Raw genomic sequence first — 23,455 nt, 5'->3', positions numbered from 1 at the left:
GCATTAAAGACTAGAACAAGCTCCAGACAGGCTGAAACTCCCCTCTGACCTGAGGGACTTCTCCTGTAATGTTAGGAAAGTCCTTAGAGAGTCTGCACTGTCAACACTGATTGTATTTGCATTTGGTAGCTTATATGGTAATATCTGACTTTGTATTTGTATTTGAGTAATAATAAATGTAGAAATGTGGAGTGTGATGTTTTTTTAAAGAAAGAATGGGAGAATGGATAGATACTTATATATATTTGTTTGTTAACCTGCTTGGGGACTGCAGATTTCTAGCTCTTTAACTAAATTTGGGGTAAAGCATCTCTACTTTTATGAGATGAATGTACTTGCACATGGTCTCTGTTAATATAAACTATATTTTTACACATAAGTTTTATAAGTAAAAGTATTGAGTCCCTCTGCACTTCTGTACTTGTCTGACACAGGAAATACTGAAGGGGCTGTTCACTGTTACGTTTTAGTGAACCACATTTGCATCACATGGGCCTAAGAGAAAGTCCTCACTTCCGTGTTTTATCTGTTGCTGGCAGACACATAAATATCTTCAATACTTTATAAAGCTATTGGTGGGAGCTGTCGACATGTATTTGTGAGTGTTTTTCCAAGGTAAGTACAATCTTTTTTATCGCCTGACAATGAAAGATGTACAGTGTGACCTTAAGGGGAGAAAGAGAAAGTAATTTGGCAGTCGTGTTTTACTGCGCCCTGCAACTGTGTTTGGAGGTGATACAGTAACAGCAGGTTTTATTTGTCCAGGTATTCAGTTATTAGATTACTGGGATGAATAATTGATAGTGGATGGCGAGTGAGAGACAGTTACATGATTTCATATCAGGCAGAGGAACAACTCAAAGGTCACCCACTTCTCACGTCTTATTTCACAATAGAGTAATGTTCATAATTGTAAATGTAGTTTGTATCTTATAAAACATACAGAACATTTCAATTGTACTTGTCTTGTTTTTTGGTTTTGTTTTGTTTGTTTGTTTGTTTGAGATCATTTGATTATCTCTATACCTATCTCTTCACCTCACTACCAAATATGGTGTTGTTATAATAATAGTAACAAATGCACTTTAAATTCACTACCAGAAACTTTACCGTAACTGATTTTCCAGACCTAGACTAACATGAACCCAACCTCTTAAATCAAAAGTTTGGAGATTTTCCATGTATGGTTATGTAATAGAATTGACATTGATAATTTCTCAAGTGGACTTCCAATGCTTTATAGTCTTAACCTTTACCATTTCGGCCTATTTTTCCTAAAACGTCTGACTAAAATGACTCTCAATTCAAGCTGAGTCAGTTTCTGAACTCTCAGAACCCACAAGCAAACTGAGACTCTGTAGTTTTGGCTTCTGCTTTCTGGTCTATTCTAATTTTAAATCTGTACAGAGGAAAGCCAGATTTCAAGTTCTGTCTGAAAAATTTGATGTAAATGCATATATGTATGTATGTATGTATGTATAGCTGGTGTCCCTAGGGATGATTTCATAGACACTAGATTGAGTATTTGTTGGGTCTTGGGACAACCCCATGTAAAATATAAAAGTCCTATAAAAACATTTGTGAAATTGTAGGTTATTTTTCATAGCTATTTGTGGATTTGGAGAACAAAGTCATCCAGATTCTTCTCAAAATGGTTGATTTGACTGAAAATAAGCGTGTTACAGATTTCCATTAATGTTCTGCATGTCTGTGAGATTGATAGTTTCCTTTTATCAGAAGGCGGACAAACAGAAATTAATTAAGAAAAAGTGTAATGGCCCACGCATGGTCCCTTGAAATGTTGAGAATTTTAAAGTAGGCCGACTTCTGGTTTTCATAAGCTGCATAGCTATATTTATAGACACAGACAGGAAACCAACTTTAGTCACTTGTCTATGTCAGGCCTACACAATTATAGTAATTCAAGTAAATTCTGTTCCATGTGATACAACCACACGTTTTCACTTCTTAGGTTACATCTTTCTAACTGTATTTTATCCTTTTATCTTTAGCATGGATCTTCTGGACTTGAACTTTACCAACATGTCAGTGAAGTCCAGCGCAGTGGCGCAGGGCCCGGAAGAGTACCGCATAGTAGGCCTCATCTTCTATTCCGTCATCTTCATCATCGGGCTCATCGTAAATCTCACTGCTATATCGGTGTTTGCGCTGACCACCAAGAAGAGAAACTCGGTTACTGTCTACATGATAAACGTGGCTCTCGTAGACTTGCTTTTCATAATAGTGCTACCCTTCAAAATAGCCTACTACCACCTGGACTACTGGCCCTTTGGAGATGTCTTCTGCAGGATCAGCGCGGCTCTCACCATCTTCTACCCCTGTATGGCGCTCTGGTTGTTTGCCCTTATAAGCACGGATCGTTATATGGCTATAGTCCAGCCAAAACACGTCAAAGAACTGAGAAACGTCCCCAAAGCAGTAGTGGCCAGTATTGGAGTTTGGCTTATGACCCTTGGCAGTACCATACCCATGGTTTTCTCCAAAAACGACCGCGATTCAAGTTCCAACTTCACCACGTGCGACAAAATGGAAGACATTGTTTACCTTCGCAAAGATAACCCAGTGAACTTTGTGCGTCTTGTCTTTTTCTTCCTTTTGCCAATTTGCGTCATGGTTGGCTGTTATGCAGTCATAGTGGACAACCTGATCCACGGGCGCACTTCGAAACTGAAACCAAAAGTCAAGCAGAAGTCTGTGAGGATTATAGTTACGCTAATTGTGCAGATTTTGGTGTGCTTCATGCCTTTTCATATTTGTTTAGTTGTGCGGCTTTTGGAGACAGACGTTGGGGGGTTTCACATATGGGCTATCTTCACCACTTGTTTAATGAATCTCAGCACTGTTTTGGATATAATTCTCTATTATATAGTTTCTAAGCAATTCCAAGACAGAGTAATAAGCGTGGTTTTGTACAGAAACTATCTCCGTAGCGTCAGAAGGAAAAGTTTGCACACGCACACCGGTAGCATCCGATCACTGAGCAATTTAAATAGTGCGATGATTTGAAACCAGCTGTCAATCAAGACTCCCATAAGTACTGTATACTAGCGTGCGCAAATGGAGCAACGTTACAGCCAAGTGTGTTTCTTTTTTTCTTGGTACACGGCTCATTATCAAAAGGATCAAAACTTGCAATTAATTTCCGAGATGTAATTTACACTCACAGTATGGGAGTGCTGCTGTTGTGGCAAAAACATCTGTGTTCAGAGCTGATTGACTCACCCTTGAGACTGGAGACGCTTCCTTGCTCCGCAGACAAAAGCAGCGACTAGAACTGTGGCTCAGGTGTAATAGACACAAGGCAAAAATAACTTTCATAATTATTATGAACACAGCACGCGGCATCTATGTTTGTTTGCTTTGGTTAATATGTATAAACAATGAAAGTGTTACAGCAGACGCCACAGGAAATGAGCTCGGCTATAAGGTTTTTTACGGGGCTTCTATTTCAACGCAAGATTAAAATATGTGCGAAACATCGTCAGTGGTAATATTGTATTCTACTTTACTTACTGTTTAAATGTGTGTATACATTTAAGTGTAAACTGTAATCAGATCTACTCCAGCTGCTGTAAAGGCATTGGCCGATGGAGGGCAGCATGGCACAGTCTGAATACGAGTGCGCGCCAGAGACTATTTGGAGTAGAGGACCGAAATCCTGTGGCTCTAAGCCAGTTCCTCAGTTCAATTAGATGACTAACTTTTTAATCACAAACTTTTATATTTACGTACATTTTGTATTGAAAATATGTAGCCTAATGAATGCACAAGATAGTTTACATAAGGGTTCAGTAATTTTTATGGTCAGCTGTGAATTGTATTGATTGGATGTTAAATGATTTAGTCACTTGGAGTGCATTTACTGTAATATCCTCAAGAGATGTCAAAGAAGACGTCCACTAGATTTAAAAGAGGAAATAGAAAATTACAGCCCAACTCAATTTGAGTTTATTTAAAAAACAAAGTTGAAATTTGTAAAAGTGCAATGACAAGAATAAATAAATAAATGAATAAATAATATTACAACAACAAATATATTTTCAGGTGTTATTTTATATGAATCGTTAACTAAAATAAGACAAGTAAAAATCAATAGTGTTGAATAAAATAATAAGGTTTGTGAGTCTCCCCTTCATAACGTGGTTAACAGGTGACTCGGGGCAGCTGAGTAAATACTTTCTCCCACAATAAAAGATTTAAGTCTGCAATTAGGCTGTCAACAGCTTTGGTGTAAGCACATGCACTTCAGTAACTGTACAGTGTACTGTATACAAGTGTATACACAGCTACAGAAAGGAGCTGAAGTGAATGCACAATGCTCGTCTGAAAAGGCTCTGAGGCCACATTCCTGTGTTGTAGAGCACAGATGAGCTCATGTTGTACATTATGGAGTGTGTATTCATATCCACATATGAGTGTGCTACACAGATCCATGTCTGTCAGAACAAGCATGTCCCTGCAGACCGCTGCCTATCTGCTCCACTGTATTCAATAAAGCCTGCAGTCCAGCTACACCATTTCCATTTTATATGGAATTCTGGGAAGCACAGTTCATCACATGATGATAGCTTTATTGGCTGCTGGACTACAAGTAGATTTATAACCAAAAGGTTAAAGGTCAAATGAAACATCAGAGGGTCGTCTATCTGTCCCACCTGTTAGACATCAAAGAAAAACCTGCACACTGCTCACAGCAACTGGCATTTAAAACAATTAAGTTCCCTGTCAAAGCCTTGTGATGAATTATCCGGAAGCTTTACCCGCTGTAATTCTAAATCTTTCCAACAAGTGCCTTTGTTGTAGAGAAATTAATGAAAACAAGATTGTCTTTCATAGAGCTGATCTAACAACGCGACAGCCAGCTGCTCCTCTTTGGGAATAAAACAGTCAGCATTAAACACAGCTCAGACAAAATACTTTTTTTCTTGCACTCGTGTGGAAAACAAATCAGGCGGCGAGCGCACTGGCCATCTGTTTTGTTATTTGATATGTGTGAATACATGTTGTAATGACTTTGTTTGTGAATCACTCTGCACGGCAGAACACACGAGAGCTCTCGAGGAGCTGGAGTGTTCAAAGCTAATCATATAATTGGACACAATAGTCGATGACAAATGGAGACGCTCGGAGCCAGCCAGCTGGGAAGTGAATATGTAATCATTGTAAAATCATATCATTTTTGCATATTTGAAGACAGCTTAATAGAGTTTGCGTGTCAGCACACTCTAAAGTGATGATCAGAGGGAGTATTGCTGGATTTGTTTTCTAAATTGTGCTGCGCTGAAATCTTTATCATGATTAAAACTGTTTCTCAAGAGCTAATGTTTATTTTTCTGTGGCTCACTGATGAATGCTCAAGTACAAGCAGGACATGGTGGCTCTTTGTAACACAGTCGGATACAGCCCTCCAGAAAATGCTTTAGAGGAGACATCTATTCCAAAATAACAAAATCAAGCAGCTTTTAGCACTTAAGTGTAAAGCAACAGATGAGTGTTGCAGTTTGGGCAGCAGCCTTGTTCTGTGGCCTTTTACTTTGCCATTAGTCTTCATATTGTTCCCATTAGAGAGTATGCAGACATGAAAGAGCACCTATAATGTTATATAGATACTGTACAGTGTACACAGTATCCAGTCTGGGCCCCCGCTCTACTGTACGGCATTAGCTCCATGCAGCTGCCTACGTTTACATCATTTAGCGTTCCTCTCAGGGCACTTTAATGCACTGAACCTCTCCCCTGGTAAACTTTACAATAGGATGTTGAGGGATACTTCTGGACTGCCATAGGAAATGAAAGGCACATGTGTGCGGATCTACCGGCACAACACTGGGTCCCCCCTGTGATGCCGAGCTTAAGGGCTGCACAATGAGACTAATGGATTCCTTTTGTGGGACAGAAATAGGTTAAGCACACGCGCTATTGTTCTTATCTGGTCTGTGTGCAACAATAAGTCCAGTAAGGAAGGCACGAGCTATGCAAATCTTCACAGCTTCACAGAGGTAATCTTTTCCTTGGGCAATTGCAATCTAGCCCTGCATTGTCTTCTGTCTCCATTAAAAGGAGATAATCTAGTGCAAGTGTTTCGAATGGTACTACAGTGGCTCCAATTGACCCAGCAGTTAGCAGTGAGCACAAGGAACTCTGGGAAATGTATGGCCTTGATTACAGCTGTGTGTCTATTTTAGCAGATTGTTTGGTTTCCGATTCGCACACAGACACAGCCAGTCGCCATTAGCACGTATAAATAATGTACGGCCCATCTACTCCCTCCTCCCTTTTCCCTTCTCGCTCAGCTCAGATAAAGTGCCATCATTGGAAACCTTGGACTGCTCACGATCTCCACAGATTTGGATAAGATTTATTTTGGTTGGGTTTTTTTGACAGCGTTCCACAACATGCATCTGGGATTGTGTTTAATTGTACTACTTAGAGGACAAGAGTAGTGCTTCTCATCAGGAATAGAGCCAAATTTTGGATAATCTTGTCTCATTGCAAATCTGTCTTTGTCCAAATCTACAAAACCTGCCATATTCAAAAAATAAATTACATTTAGAACTAGAAGGTAGGACTAAATAAAACCATATATGCCATTATTAAATTGATGATGACTGATGGACATAGCCTATGTAAGTATTTTGTCAGGTAATACTGTAACTGGGAGAAAAGCTACTGACAAAGAAACCAACTTTTTGTACTATCAAGAACATGTTTGCTATGAATTATATCAAAACATTTACCTTAAACCTATCACAAATAGTTGATTTCCTGTAATAGCAAAATAAAAAGTATTGGAAAAAAGCACAAAGTGGGAGATAGATGAGAACCATGTGAAAACAGCTGAATCAAACAATCCCACACAATTGTATCTGTGTCATGGTACTTGACACTTTTATATATCTATCTAAAATGGTGATCTTCATGGATGGCTAAAGCCTCTCTCAAAAAATGCACACAGCATGACAACGCTAACATGTATTATTAGCTATTTAGATTAATCAGTCAGGCCATGGCTCAATAATTTAACCCCCAGTCTCGATACAGAAGCACAAACCGTGCTATATACCACGCATACACGAGTGACAGGGAAAGATTTAAGGAGGCACAGTTGCTGCTTAAAATGTAAAATCATACTATTACAATATTTCACACAGGGTTCCTTTATCTCCGCCTAAACCTTTACACAACAGGGCTCTGAGCAGCGTGAGTGATATGATGGCAGCTAATGCTAATGCACTCATTTCAGCTGATGTGCATTAAAAGAGAGCTGACTGACAAATTTAATGTAAAAGCCAGGTAGAGAGGGCGAGCGGGGTGTGGAGAGAGAGAGGCCTATACATGAGTGGCTCTGTGTGCACATCACGTCTCCTCTCCCTAAGCTCAATTACAGGATTGATACTCAGAGAGGAAACTTCATCATGTCGTACAGATGTCTTCACTGGAGGAAGAGGGACACGCCGCATGTTGGCGTTTAACGTGACACAGTCGCCGTTCATTCAAAACAAGACAAATCAGGAACAGTTGAGCAAAAGATTTTATTCAAGTCTAGGTCATAGTTCAATCTGAGTCATGCATATTTTCATTTCCCCATGAGATAATGTGAGAAAACACAGTCATCTATAGTGTACTATTGGAAGGAGGGCCTAAAACCCACCCTTGCAAAAAAGATGGAGGATCTATTATATTTTTCTCAATGGAAATGTTACTTTGCTTATAATATATATCCCACAGTGTGATAATAATGGTGTGTGTGCCTGTGTGCATGCGTGTGTCCATCGAAGTCGAAGTCAAATGTTGTGTTCTTCCCAACTAGTCTGGCTGCTGAGGACCTCCCCCCGCAGACCTCCACCAGGATAAACCTCCTCTCGTATGTCCCTCTCCATTTTTCATTAGTGTACTTTATAAATGACTTAATTACACTTTCTAAAACTCATTTCAAATTGTTTAGAGCAAAGCACTTCACATTTAATCACCAACAGATTTCATTTCTAGTTTGAAATTAACTAGCTTTGTGTTGTCTCCGCTCTGCTTGTGTAGGGAAATTAGCAGTTTAAAACAAGAACCAAAAAAACAAAAACAAAAAAAAAGATATTTAACTGTCACCATTTATGCAGGCTTGGGAATGGCAATTGTGGTTCCTTAAAATACTGACACAAATAAAATAGATTTGATATGATCTTATAATCTTATAAAATTTTACAGCCCTATACCAAGAAGTGAAGTGAACTGCCTTTAGTTACAGGGCTGAATCCATCCATTCATTGTCACATCACGTGTATTATTAGGGCAATTTAAATTCAACAGTCTTTGGGCAGTGAGGAAAAGTGACACATAGGAAGGGTATGCCCATTTTAGTAAGCCACTTTAATAAGACTCAAACTCACAAACTCCTCACTAAGAAGAAAAATCTGTATCGACTCTAATCTAAAATATCACCCACTTGCTCCATTCATCTGAGTAAACTGATGTGAAACAATAACTTGCAAACAATAATAATGTGTGAGTGAGCTAGTCAGCCCCATCACAGTAAACATTTTTTACAACCCAGACAGCTCTATAAAGCGCTTTAGGCATCATTGGCCAGAGCCGTCATTAGTCAGGGCTTGTGTGTGAATCTAAATAAAACCACAGTGCTGCTCTCATATACTTTACACTGTTCCTCTCACACATGGAGAACACTCACAACAATGGCCACGCTCTGCTTTAATTTCATTAGGTTTTGTCTTTGCAAATGCCAAGTCCTGTTTTGCCTCAAGAACATATCTCTTAATCACGTTCCATCCAGGCTGTGTCTTTCATCTCAATCTCACAGTTGTGGCTCCTGCCCAACTTTATTTTGCTATAAGGTAAAAGAGGGGAAAAAAATAAAAGCAGACTTGCGTACACTTCCAACAGGGGAAATGCAATGACAAAAGCCCTCCTCTCATCTCTGTCACATGAAATGATGTTTGGTGTTTAGCGGCGTGCTGCTGGGGTGTGTGTGCGTGTGTTTTTTGTGTGTGCGTGTGTCTGCAGGGCTCAGATCCATGTTGTTTGGTTTGCTTCTTCCATTAAGAGAGCTGTAAAGCAGAGGGAACAGATGGCTGCTGGCCCGCTCTGTCCTGCATCCTCTCACAACTGCCACACTTCCTGTGCCGCCATTAATCTTCCCTCACTACTCCTGCAGCACAACTTTATTAAAACAACTCAAGAGAGAGCCAACAACAAGCACGGCGCAGCTGTCAGGAGCAAAAGACCCAACCATCCGTCCACACAAGAAGAGCCCCGCATTTTGAGACGCCCACGTAAAACAACTGGAGTAAGGATGCAGTGGGGCTTTGAAGCGCTTGCCGCCGTAGTCGTGGAGGAGGCACAGTAAATGCTCATTAGAACACAGCTGGAACTGCTGCTGGAGCCACTTCATGGGCGTGCTCCGTCAGACTTAAATATGGGAACCACCAGCTCAGCCTGCAGCGCACTACTGTTTGGGCTCAAAAGGAAGTGCTGCGTAACTATGAAGTTTGGCTCAGATATTTGAAAGGATAATTGTACACAGTATGTCAAATAAAGGAACTTTTTTCCATTGGAGTCATGATGGTCTGTAAGATTTCAGCACAAAAAGAGAGTTCAGCTGCTCCAGTGTTTCTCAAAATGTGGTGCATGTTCCACTGGTGTTACATGGGTTTGGGGCAGAGGTGGGACCAAGTTGTGTTTTGCAAGTCTCAAGTAAGTCTCAAGTCTTTGACCTCAAGTCCGAGTCAAGTCTCAAGTCAAATACAGGCAAGTCCAAGTCTAGTCTCGAGTCACTGGCCCATAAGTCCAAGTCAAGTCCAAGTCGTCTGCTTTGAGTTTTGAGTCATTTCAAGTCGTTAAACAGAAGTACCAAATATAGGTTAGATTTTTGCAATTTAAATGAATTTTAAACTAAATTGTACTTAAAAAATCAAAGTATATTTATCCTTAAGTATTTATATAACAGTTGTAGAGAGAGTTGTAGTTAATTTTTCCTTTTTAAATGTCTTGACAAGATCTTAATGTGAATCATTATGGACAGAATAGAAAGAATTTAGAGTTAAAAGTGCTTCTCAAGTCTTCACAAATCACATGCCTCAAATCCAAGTCAAGTCCCAAGTCTTAGTCCATTTTATCAAGTCAAGTCTCAAGTCCTGAAAACAGTGACTCAAGTCTGACTCGAGTCCCCACCTTGGGTTTGGGGTCTACTTCATTTCCATCTTTATTTATTTTCTTTAAGTAATATTATTTACGCTTTATTCTTGCTTTAAAGATGAGTCTTATAAGTGTTTTAATGTTCCACAGTATGGCATTAGATTACAGGACAGATCTGTGGAGAGACTGCTCCATGCACAGTAAAAATTCATGTTTTTCATTTGACTGTATTTCTTTTAATACAACACAAACACTTGCAACTGGATAAATGCACAATTTCTTTAGGCTTTACATCTCCATGGACTCAGAATACATCCCTAAACTACACACTCCTCATTTTCCTATCACAGTTTTGTAAAGTACTCATTTGTGAAGTACCCATATACCCTTACCATCTATTGTGTGGCCTGGAACAAAGATTGGGAATTATATTACAACCATCTGCAAAGTGTTCACTGGCAACTTTATCAGAACGAGCAAATTGATCTCTTGAAGTTTGTGTTGGAAAAGGCCAAATTGGGCAGGCTTCCCCAGCACATAGATCACCTGCTGTCACCTGACACTTTTGATAGATACTGACCACTGCAGACTACGCCACCCCACACGAGCTGCAGACAAACATTTGATCAAACTTGTTCAACTTTGAGAAGAATAAAATCTATTAGGACATACTATCTCAGAGCTACTGTTTTTCACTAATATGTAAACCATATACTGCAAAAAGAAATGGACTAAGTGACATCACCCATAGTGTTTGGCTCCAGTCAAATGAAGCTCATGATTCTAGTAGTTATGAGGGAATAAGTAAAAGAGAAATTTATTTACGGACAAATTAATGAAATAAAAACACTAGGATCATGTAGAGTAGATTAATACAAATATTTTAATACCAAATTACGAAGCACCCAGCAGCAGTTACAGAGAGAGGGGAGACAATTTTTCAATGTAAAGTCAAGTGGAGCCAGAGTCGATGGAGCCAGAAGCAGCCCCACGAACACTTCCTATTTGGAACACCATGTCAAAATAAAAGTCTAGTTTTAAGTGACAATTCTGGAAATGTCAAATGTTTTTTTTTTCTCCGGATGTCAGAACAATTCTTCATTTATTTTTTCAACCATGAATCATCTGTGTCCACATTTAAATAAAAACGAATGCCACAACAAATATTATGTGATTGGGCTCTGTTCGGCCTTGCGCTCTGTGTCCGCAGCAGTCAGCGGGTAAATTGAAAAATCAATTCCCATTTAAATTATTGAAATAAAGAACTCCAGGAGCCAGAGATAAAAAGGAAAGAAAAAACCCTTGGTGTAGATCCCCTTTAATTGGAAAGTCATTTCTTCAGGGTATTCTAATGGTTCGGAGGAAGATTGCAAACTAAAGTTGATGAAGCTGGAGGGAGGTTAATAACTGTGTGCTGTTTGTGTGTGTCTGACCCTGCATGTTGTCTTTGGTGCGCAGCCGTCGCCTTCTGATGACACGAGCGCCAATGAAGAGTAATCCACCACCTCTCTCTCTTTCTCTCTTTTTCTCTCTCTTTTTTTTCTCACTCTCTCTCTTTGTCTCTCTCTCTGTCTGTCTTTCTCTCTCTCTCTGTCTCTCTCTCTCTCTCTGTCTGTTTCTATCCTTGTCTGTTTCTATCTCTCTCTTTCAGTCTTTCTTTCTCTGTCTTTTCCTCTATCTTTTGGTCGCTCACTCTCTTTGTCTCTCTCTCTGTCTTTCTCTCTCTTTCGCTTTGTCTCCCTCTCTCTCTCTGTTTCTATCTCTCTCTTTCAGTCTTTTTTGCTCTCTCTTTTCCTTTATCTTCCGCTCTCTCTTTCTCTCTCTCTCTCTCTCTTTCTCTCTCTCTCTCACACACACACACACACTCTCTCTCTCTCTCTATCGCTCTCACACTCCCTCTCTGTTCCTCCCCCTCTCTCTCTCTCTGCCATCTTCTCTCTCTCTCTGTCACCCACTCTCTATCCCCCTCTCTCTCTCTGTCTTTCTCTCTCTCTCTTTCCTCCCTCTCTCTCTCTGGCTGTTTCTAGCTCTCTCTTTTCTTCAATCTATCACTCTCTCTTTCCACTCTCTCTCTCTCTGTTTCTATCTCTCTCTCTTTTTCTCTCTCTTTCAGTCTTTCTTTCTCTCTCTCTCTCTCTCTCACACACACACACACTCACTCACTCATGCTCTCTCTGTCTCTCTCTCTTTCTCTCTCACACACGCACACACACACACACACGCTCTCTGTCCCTCCTTCTCTCTCTCTGCCCCCCTTCTCTCTCTCTCTCTGTCACCCTCCCTCTGTCCCCCTCTCTCTCCCTCTTTCACTTTCATTCTCTCTCTCTCTGTCTCTATCTCTTTCTTTCTCTTATTCTTTCACTCTTTCTTTCTTTCTTTCTCTCTCTCCCTCTGTCTCCCTCCCTCCCCCTCTCTCGCCTGTGGTCATCCATCTGCTATCTGGGGGAGTGTCTCTCAGCTCTGGGTCAAACTAAATTAACCAGCCCTCGCTCACAATTGTACAAATGTAATTGACTTAATAGAACTAACCCTGGTGATTTGGAAGGCTGTGGTCGTGAGTAATTTTGTCCGAGCTCAAAGACAGACACTTCACATCTGAAGCATCTTCCAAAGCTAATATACCACTGATGGATTGTGGGATCAAATGAAGATTGTGTAGCAGATAATAGAAAAGTGGAAAGTGGTAATAACATTGGATTTGTGTGATTTTGAAATTAAACTGAGCTCAGAGGAAATCCACAAAGTAACTGGTGTGGTTCTTGTTTACTCAACTCATGTTTTCATGTTTTAATATTGTCAAAACAAACACTATGCATGTGTAATGGCAACTGAAAATTATAAGACAATTATATGAGAACACAATCTGAGGATGTATGTATGTATGTCGAATATACGAATATATATATATATATATATATATGATTCAGGCTTAATAACTACTTAATTAAAGAGTTATTAGGGTTAGGAGTTAACTTTAGGGTTTTAATTAAATAGTAACCAAACCTGAACCATTCTTAATTAACGGTTTGTTTATTATAAATTCAGTTTTTAATCATGCTTCATTAAGTCTAATTAAAGTGTAGTTACTGTAAAGTGTACCACATTTTATAATAAATAATATATTGGACATGCACAATCACTACTTTTATAATGCTGTAAGTGAGAAAAGTCTAATGTAGTGACAGACTGCTTCTGTTCCTTTCAGCTTTTTCCTGTTCACAGCAAATCCTTACTTTGTATACGTGTATATAGAATTTGATTTGTGATAGTTTTACTCTAGACCAGGAGTGTCAAACTCAAAGTCACACTTGATCAAAATGAAAAACTGGGACTAAGTCACGGGCCAAATTAAATGTTTACTGAAAAATTACAACAACAGCTGCATATTTTCTCTTCTTTCAAGATCTGTACTGTTAAAACTTTTCTTATTAAAATAAATGTTTAATGATAGTTTTGCTTAAACATTGAATCCAGAACAAACATAATATAAAATAATAACATTTTAAATACATAATGTCTCTATAGACTATCTGTGGCTGGCGGGCCAGCTCTAATACATATTGGATATGATTTTGTGGGCCAAATTTGGCCCCCGGGCCAGAGTTTGACATGTCTGCCCTAGACTTTCATCCAACCCAACTGGACCAGTACAAACTGAACACTAAAGTGCTGATTAAGACTGGGCCAATTAGGTCACTTCATGTATCTGTGTAGGCTGGTTTATGTATTTATTTGATATGAACAGCAGTATATAGTGTGTTATATTGTGAAAGGGCCCATATTACACTGTTTTCTGATATATATAATAATAATGTTGTTTCCTCATCACAAACATACCTGGAGTTTTGTTTTGTTTCATTCACACATTTCACACCAAACCTGCACACTGAGCCTGAGTTCTTTTCTCAAATCATGTGTGGTACGTGCTCCCTTGTGTTTTTAAACTCGAAACACATTTGCTATAATTTCAGTTCTGGAATTACCAAGCTCTACATAACAAAAAGTAAAAGGTTGCTATTAACTTGAAAATTCCTGCTTCGTGACATGACAAGGTGCAACAGAGCATTTAGGGCTTTGGAGATGCAGACAAACTCATAATGCAGGATTACTCAAACAAGCGTGAATGAAACAAAACACAACTCGAGGTATGTGTTTGGCGAGGTAGCAACATTCTAACATGGCTAAACACTCACAAGAGTCAATTTTAACAAGAGTCAACCTTTAACATGCAATTTCATACCACACATGTCAATTTGATTCCATTTTGCCTTCTGAATTTTTGTACACACATATGACCTTTAAGTCACCACAGTTCCTCTTTTCATCACACACACCAGTCTAGTCTTATTTGTCCAAGTTTCCCCTGAACATAATCACTCTTGAATGCCACAATCGTTACCACCTAAAAAGACAAATCTAACTCAAATGGCACAACATTGTTCCCTCTATAGCACATGGCCTTCTCTTCAGACACTAGCGTACAAATGAATCCTTGTAGTTCTCCCTCCCCACTCCCTAAACCTGGCCCAAGACCTTTCTGCATTAGCTTGTTGACATTAAAGCAACGCTAGTCTGAGGCATTTCCATTGAAGAAACTTGTTGACATAGTTATCAGGCATCAGAGAGTCTTGCGTCATTGTGAAAAGGGCCTTACGAGAGCTATTGAGATGTTATAGGTCGTGTTGGCGCCAAATATCACAAAAGGATGAAGAGGATACGAACGCGCATTGACTGAAAAAGACCGCGTTGGAAAAACCTGCATCTCTGGAGAAAGGAAAGCGCTTGGATCCATTTCCGCCGGAGAAGCGCCGAGTTAAAAGGTGGCCCCTGTACAAATGAAACTCAATTTCACGGCACATTATCCCTCCCCTGTTCTCTTCCCTGGCTTTCATTTTCATTAAGACCAGAGACAATCATAAATTAATAATTACTGTCCAATGTCTAAGCGCATGCCACAGTCCTCTAGCCTTCCTCCTTTTAGCCTCTGCACCCGCTCTCCATGTTCACGCTTGCAAAATGTTAATCTAGGTAAACGTGGCTGGGCCCTTGTCAGATAAAAGTGTTTTGTAGTTTGGCTAATACATAATGGTGGGATCTGATTAGGTGACATTAGTTCTATCTGTAAGACAATCACCCTGCACCTCTCTAATGTCCCTCCAGCATCTCGGGGCACTGCTGAGTAATCAGGGGACGGACAACATTACGGTGGAGGCTAAATGGATATATGGTCGACTATGCCTGGTGATAAAACGCACATTACACACATTACCAAGGGTTAAAGGGAAACTACGCCATTTCATTCTTGGTTTGTAGGTTAGCATATTGTAATTCGAATGCTCCGTAAGAGTAAGGCCATAAGAAAGCACACAGTTTTTTTTTTTTTAGGTTTAAAGGTTTTATATTATGAAAAATTTACTCTTATGAGGTTGAGTCATACTACAGTAACATTTAGTCAACTTGTTTCTATAGTGGTAGTGTATTCGTCATTCATAAAGTTATATTTATGCTTTTGCTTTTCAGAGGTCACTTTGCTTTGGTTTGGCGGATAGTTAAGATGTGACTTAGGTGCCTGGACCATTTCCTCCTGATTGTCTGTTCCGTCTGCTCCGTGATTGAAGGTTGTTTCTGAGATATAACATTTGTACGACTCTGGACTACGTTTGATTTGTGTCACTCCGCTTGCTCTTGCTCCTGTCGTCTCCATGGAGCGTACATACAAAATGAATGGAAACTGGTTACTTGTATAATTTTAGGTGTGAGTTTACCCGTTCACATAGACATGACGTTTCTATTACTTGTGTTAGACGCTGCTGATAGTGTCATCTCACTGACAATGGTGGTTAATGTATGGGTGACGGTAGCTCAGTTGGTGTTTGCCCACTGATCTGGAAGTTGACGGTTTAAATCCCGCTCTAGACATAAATATTATTTTTAGAGCAATTTGATTCACTGACCCACTGTTGTTGAGTCCTTGGGCAAGGCACTTAAGCCACATTGTTCCCAGTGTGTGCGTACATTGGTGTATGAAAGTGTATGTGAATGTGTGAGTGGTTCCTTGATGTAAAGTACCTTGAAGGAGGAAATAGTTATATAAAAATGTGACTATTTTCCATTTTGCCATCATGCTCAGAACTTAAATATAGATGATGATGAAAATATATGTTAAAGATGCACTACTTCACTTGAAAGGTCTGCTGTATTTAGTTCATTATAGGTGTTCTGGGTTACAGGAAAATACATTCTAACAGTGTGTGAGTGGGCTCGCCTCTCCACAGATTTGACCTTTAAGTTGGCCTGGTGCTTGTTTTCATGAAAATACAATCTCTCTATTTCTCTCTCTCTGACCCTCTAAAAACGTACACAGTGCACTTCCATAACATCTTCATAAAAAAAAAAAAAAACATTCAGAAAAAAAGATTCAACATCAAGAATAAAATGGAGTTGGATTGTCATGATTATGAATCCCCAATAAAGTACAAAAATACATTCAAACCTCTTTCACAGTGTGACGTCAAGCTAAGCCGACAGTGAAATTGTAGCTGGATCAGGCGGAATAATAACGTCTGTGTGAAGTCTTCATGAGCACATCTCAGCATCAACACAAGTGTAAATAAGTGTTTCCCATACACTGCAAATGCAGTCATTATGTTGTCTACACACCACGGCAACGCCAAACAACACAGCCATATAATGCACATTTGGTATTTAAAGTCGCTGTGCCTCATGGTCATATTTGTTCTGAATTGAATTTATTACAAAATGCGCGGTGATATGGAACATGTAGCTCGGGGGGCCTCTTGCTTTTCCCGAGTGTTCAAAAGGCATCAGATAGCGAAATAAACAGAATGTCTAAGTAATAGCTTTTAATCTTCTGTTTCAGAAAAAAAAAAGAGAAAAAAGAATAGAAAAAAGCAGGGATGTGAAATCAGGGCAAGGGCCGGTTTACATGGGAAATATAAAACATATAATAATGACACTTTTAGCAGTGTAAAAATGTCAGTTTCATAATTCAGTTTATTATTTTGGGTACAGCTATGTTTGATGTTATGTGTTTTCACCTTTTTTCCTTCTTGCAACAACACTTAAAGGGACACTTGAAGATGGTTGTAAGACATTTTGTGGATCATTCAAGGTGAAACAGCATCATCTCAACAGAGAATAAAATGCTTCAAACTCTCATTCAGAAGTCTCACATAGTGTTCTTTTAAACCTACTTCACTATATTGACACTGGTACCTGAAATGAACACTAAAAGTTGTGGTGCAGTCTAAGCAGGGACTTTCAGACTTCCCTGACCCCAGACACTTCCTCCAGCTCCTCCCCAGCCCCCCTCGCAGAACATGTGCCAAAGTGCCAAAAACAAAACATGAACTAATGACATATTTGAAAACTTTATTCATATCTCAAATTTGAAGTAGAAGAGTGCATACCAAAAACCTATGGAAATGGATTTTCCACCCTTCATTTGCCTTTCTTAAATCAAAGTCAAGTCTAGAAAGATGAGACTTTGTTACATTGTTCTCCATCACAAATAAGCTCTCAGTACTTTGTCCACTACAAACAGATTTTTTTTAAGAGGGATCTGTCCTTTTTTTTTTTTTAAATAGCTGCTTGATTTGCATATTATTGCGTCAGGCTCACAAATCTACACACATACTTATTGGGTTCTTTTCAATCAAAAGTTTATACATGTTTAAAAACAATGACCAGTGCTTAACTTTACCAAAGAACCTTCATTTAAAGAGATACCAATATTTTAAAATAGTTTTTAATTGTGCTGTGCTTTACTTTTTGTTACCCTTTTTTTTTTTGCCCACTTTGAGTAAGTTATGGAAAAATGTGAAAGAAAAATGTGCTTTTTAATCGTATTTAATTCCTAAATCTTTTCAGTATGTTGTCCAGTGCAGTTCAGATCAAATGCAGTGTCTTAAATGGTTGGACTAAGCTCAGCTGAATTTACATATTTAATTTAAGCATTCTTTCATAGCACTGCAGTAAAAATAGACAAGGATAGTCATTAAAAGCTGGAGTGGGTTTGATGTCAGACTTTTTATCACTCGACAATGAACTTTGAAAAGGAACAGCCACAGTCTAAACGGAGCTGGAAGCGTGCCTTTATGATTGATTGCCCATTGTGTGTCATATTGTTCTTTCAAGGTTGATTGAAACTTTAACCTCATTTTTTATACCGAGCCGGAAAAAAAGGCTTGAAAAATTCCAGGCCTTGAATTATTGTTACTTACAATGCAGCATTGAATTATGCAGCAATCAGTCAATTATTCATCTGTGTGACTGTGTTAAGGCCACGCTGTAAAAGGCATTCAGATTCAGGGGAACGGCCCAGTGCTGTGTCAACACATTTCACTCAGAAGTGCTTACCAGAGACATTTGTTTCTCAATGTCAGTTTGGTGTTTTTGATGCATTTTAAAGCTATACCTGTTAGTACTTTATTCACAAATGATCCCCCAGGGCACCTATTGTTTTATTAGACTAACACTAATATTGCCTTTGGAATGAGAGTGTGAATAATAAGAGGATTCACAAGGGCAAATAGCAAGAATGAGTTAGAAAGGTATAAATGAATGCTGACACAACAGGGACTAAAAACAGTGAATATTTCATCTACAGAACTGATATATATGCAACCACTCAAGAGCTGAACTACTGTATTCATATTGTAGTTTGCATGAAACTCATAGTTGGAGCCATAACTTTGCAAAACTTTATCATTGTATATACATTCATGCTACAGACTATGATTCACACATACTGAACATAAAACAGATTTTGTGTCCATTTGGCAATTAATACAAAACAATAAAATGATTAGATACCAAAAAATGCCCAAAAGGTACTACCAAATTGTTGAACTAATGACACAGAATTATATTACTAATTTTTTGGAAAGATGAACACAAAACATAGTCATTTTAAAATGCCATTAATTAATTTTCATTTATCATCTAATTGTGGAGCGCAGTTTACACAGGATTTTTATGACACCCACACTCAAAGACGTACTATCATTTTCTTGTCAGTAATTTACCGAATAGCACATGTACAAGCTTTGTACTTTGTAATCATTTGCTTTCTATTAATGTCTGACCAAACTTATTTACAGCATTTAACCCAAAAGCAAAAAAGAGCACTTTTTTTTTTATCATCAACATGTTAACTTTATTTGAATTTGAAGTACAATGAAGAGATGATTCGAGAAGCTATATAAGTTATCAGTGACAACAGACCTAGACACTCCATTGAGAACAAAAAGAACAAACACAATGTGAACATGGGACACTTCTCTTGCTCTGGGTTCCTCCTCCCATTCTCTGATTGTAACACAGAAAGTCTAAACTGCAGTGACATCAGCTTATGTCTAGTTATTATACACAGGTGTTTCAGCACCAAAAAGTCTTCAAAACCTCTTTAGGGAAAGCAATGGGAAATGTCAACTTAAAATGAGAATTATTTTCCATCAAGATACCATGAAATACGAGTAGAAAAGAAGTTTGGGATTAGCAAATGTACTGTCTTAAAGTTGGTTTGATTTGATTGTTTTTCTTTTTTTCAGCTCATCACATCATTTTGCATGTACGTTTTATACAAAGCATTGGAGTGTGTGACTGACATGGCAAAATGTACAGTTAATCCCAAGAAATATTTCCTTTGTTACAAATATTACAGTACTATTGAAAGTCTTCAAAGTGAAAGTATTGGATATCATGTGGTCAAAATCATGGCGGGGTCGCTCTTGTGGGCCGACCCGCTGGATTCGCTCAGCACATTATAGGATTTATTAAATATGATAATTCCAGGACAAACATTTACATGCCTGCATGCTTTCTCACCAAAATGGCAGCTATAGGAAAAAGGAGGATGGCTCAGAAATAGAAGGAAACTGAACTGCGGGTTTATATAAATGGTGGTATTGTTTTGCCTATTAGCGCTAACTGCATACACAATACCTCTTAACGATATATACACATACGCCACCAATCCACTCAGTGTGATAGAGGGACATCTCCTAGCATTATATACAACATTTGTAAAAAGGAAACTTGATTGTATTTTCATCTAATTTAGAAAAACTTCAGTCTTTTTCTTTTGCTAAACACATGGATACGATTCACAATTTGTCTTCCTCCTCTCCACATTCTCCATGTTTTAGCTTGTCGAAAATTCAAATTGAAATACAAAACAAAAAACTTCAATTTTACTTTCGAAGCTTTTCTCGCTGGCTGAGGATACAGTATAAAAACTTCAGTGCTGTGAATTGGAGTTATTACCAACAGTGTACCATTGGTAGGGTTTGACTGTGCTCAATATAGTATGTGTGTGTGTCTGTCACATTGGCCAACCATTAATAAAACTGACTTTAGCAATCTACTTCATATTGGCCTCAGTGAGAAGACGAGTTTTCCTACATTCAACCTCCAGCGTTTGGGTGAACACATCCCTACAAGCAGCTTGACATTTTGATAGACTAAACCAGGCTCTTTAAAATCTCTATGGGTTTTCCCTCTTGTTTTTATTATTATTTTGAAGTATTTTTTCTCTTTCAGATCCTCAGCCTGATCAGTACATCACTGTAGTCTTCAGGAACAGTCTTCCATCTGCAACACACAGAGAAGAGAGAGGTTAGATAAAATATCACACCCAACCAAGTGGACTGGATATGTTAAAAGATAGAAGAAAGAGGAAATGAAATGAGGTGCAATGGTATAAAAAAAAAAAAAAAGTTCTTTAGACAGTATTATTGAGAAACTGAGACATTTTTTTAACCTTACAGAAGAAAACAAAAAACAATATTGGATAAGTTGCAAAAAGGCAAGATATTTACATAATAATAGACTTGTGTTACTAGTATATTCATTTAAATTATATGTCTTAAAAAAATACACATGTTCACTTTTGGTGCAGGGGTGCAGCATGAATTTCTGTCCCCTGGGTACAAACCATGGGCCGCGGTACCCTTTATTTCCCCAGTCCAATACTCCTGCTTTTGGCTCTATAAATACTGTTTACATAATCACAATTACAATTACTTTTATTCATCCACAAGAGGAAATTATATTCCATTACAAATATTTGCAGTTTCAGAAATAATGCCGCACCTACTAAAAGAACAAAAAAGTAGTTGTAAGGCCGAACCCTTTCCCATTTATGAGCAGATTTATAGCTCAACTGGGAGAGCATTTAGCCCAGAATTCAGATATTTAATCACAGGAACTATTTACTGCTTCTGCTTTTTCAGCAGGATTTCCTTTTTGATGTATTTTTGTACACTGATGCATATTTGCGTCCATGTTCGGTACACCATTGACCTAAGTGTTGATAAATAAACTACCATTAAAAAGAATCTTCCACAAAGACCATGACAGATATGAATCTTGGCACCCTCGATAAAATATAGTTAATATTACATAAAGCAAATGCCTATGTATTTAAGTAATTATATGAACTACAGTCAGAAGCTGCAAATATAATTAGCCTGTAGTGTTAATATTTCATGAGTAACAAAGCAGAAGCGGTGACTATCATAACTGCTCAGGAAGCATAGCACAAGTGTTTAAGACATCTCCACTGATGCGCTTGTTTGAACAGAATACACCACTCATGATGTAGACCCTCTCGCTCTAAGTGACATCGGCCGCATTGGAAATAGTGCTTATTGAAAATGGCACCAGCAGACACCTCCAACCGAACGAGCTTTGTCCATATACACTCTTGTCTTTCGGTGTTGTGTTCGCTTGAGCGCACAAGTCCGACTCCCCACACCGCGCTGGTAAAAGCATCTGTTAGACTCAACCCAAGAGCGCATTTGACGTTTATTACCTCACCATTTCCGCCACCTCCATGTTGTTTCTCTCTCTGCCAGTGAGAAGAGGAGAGAGCTACAGTAAATGCCTTTATAGGAAGAGTCTCGATGGCAGCCGGCCTAAATAATTCAATGTTAAAGAGGAGCGCACACAAAGACGTTTAGAGGCGCCAACTTGTTAGACATGACACAGGCTGTGTGAGACATAGTTTGATTCCTGGTCTACAGAGGCAGGTGCTCGCTATTTCTCTAGGAGTTCTTGTAGTGCACAGTGAATTATAAGGATGATTAAATTTATACAACAAAACCACAAAAATGTATCAGTAATCTAACAGTTTATTCATTCATTCAGCAATGTAAAAGTAACTTCACTTGTTTAACCTGGTTTAGGACCAATTAGGAGGAATCAAGGTGTAAGTAATAGTACTGAAACACATTGAAACAAGTATCGATACTAAAAAAATATTACTCAAACAGAACCACCAGTCTTAGTCTCAGTCTTAGTCTAGCTTTATCAAAACTAGTACAAAACCACATGGTAATTATGATTATTTTGTTATGAAAGTTTAATTTTATTGACCAAAGAAAACAATTATTACTGTTTAAAGTCTATTATTATTGTGGTATTGAAATTGGTACTGTGTATCAAGAAAATTTCTTAGTATCAAAATTTAGTTTGTGTGTACAATGATCACATTTTACAGACCAATTCAAGACAGTTCTCTTGTATTATTCAACCTTTTGAAACAATTGTAGATAGCAATGAAAAGTGAATTACTTAGAGTTTTAGAAAGTTCAAACGAAGTCTTGAGACAAAATTTTTACCCAGGCAAATGACAACATGAGTCTATGTAAATCAACATGCGTATACAAATGCAAATACCTTAATATAGTGTCCTTAAATACTTAATCATATTTTGTAACAAAGACAATGCTCTTTCAAGTGTTAGTGTGAGCTACAATAGGGGTGTAAACTGTGTAAGTATGTATGTGTTATGAGTTGGTACCAGCGGAGGGGAGGGTGGTGGGTGGGTGAGGAGGGGGGTCTACAAACACACAGGCTAATTACCCAGCACTGCCGTAGGTCTCAGAGGCATTGCACTCTGGCTTGCATTTATTCAAGCAACAACCACCGAGTTCTGTGTAAAAGTCATTACAGCATAACACGCCAGGCTACAAATAACATAAAGGTGGTGGTGGTAGTGGTGGTGGGGAGGGGTAGAAGTGTGGGCTGAGAAACACAGGCTGCTAACATACAGATTCATAAGCATGCATTTAAGTTGTCATGTCACTGTTGGACTATCTATAGCATTTGCAGCTGGAAGAGTTTATAGTGTTAACAAGTGGAAATCCATACAAATATTTCAGGCCAGTTCATCTCTTAAAGTGCAAACTCGATTCCAAATTTTGAAACTGTAAAATCCTAAAATAATTAAACGTCAGTCAATGCAATTTTCTTTCACAGGTTTGAT

The 23,455-nt window shown here is 38.5% G+C and overlaps 2 protein-coding genes across 3 annotated transcripts in view; one reads left to right on the top strand and one right to left on the bottom strand.

Moving 5' to 3' along the window:
• Positions 1–459: 459 nt before the first annotated feature.
• Positions 460–11,668, top strand: gpr18 (G protein-coupled receptor 18). Its single transcript, XM_020936301.2, has 2 exons — positions 460–615; positions 2,013–11,668. Exon 2 carries the CDS (start codon positions 2,014–2,016, stop codon positions 3,025–3,027), a length of 1,014 nt encoding a protein of 337 aa, XP_020791960.1. The 5' UTR covers positions 460–615; position 2,013; the 3' UTR covers positions 3,028–11,668.
• A 7,646-nt stretch (positions 11,669–19,314) lies between these two features.
• The window catches only part of dachd (dachshund d), a 97,909-nt gene continuing 93,768 nt past the window's right edge, over positions 19,315–23,455 (bottom strand). For both annotated transcript variants that reach the window (XM_055153773.1, XM_055153778.1), the window contains exon 11: positions 19,315–20,778. In XM_055153773.1, coding sequence (XP_055009748.1) covers positions 20,741–20,778 — 38 coding nt within the window. In that variant the 3' untranslated portion in view covers positions 19,315–20,740. The remainder of the gene's footprint in view (positions 20,779–23,455) is intronic.

The sequence above is a fragment of the Boleophthalmus pectinirostris genome, unplaced genomic scaffold (assembly GCF_026225935.1).
Source record: "Boleophthalmus pectinirostris isolate CB_2022bp ecotype Guang Dong unplaced genomic scaffold, ASM2622593v1 HiC_scaffold_1, whole genome shotgun sequence".
Classification (NCBI taxonomy): domain Eukaryota; kingdom Metazoa; phylum Chordata; class Actinopteri; order Gobiiformes; family Gobiidae; genus Boleophthalmus; species Boleophthalmus pectinirostris.
The sequence above is the reverse complement of the archived record's forward strand: the minus strand, read 5'-3'. Positions and strand labels throughout refer to the sequence as shown.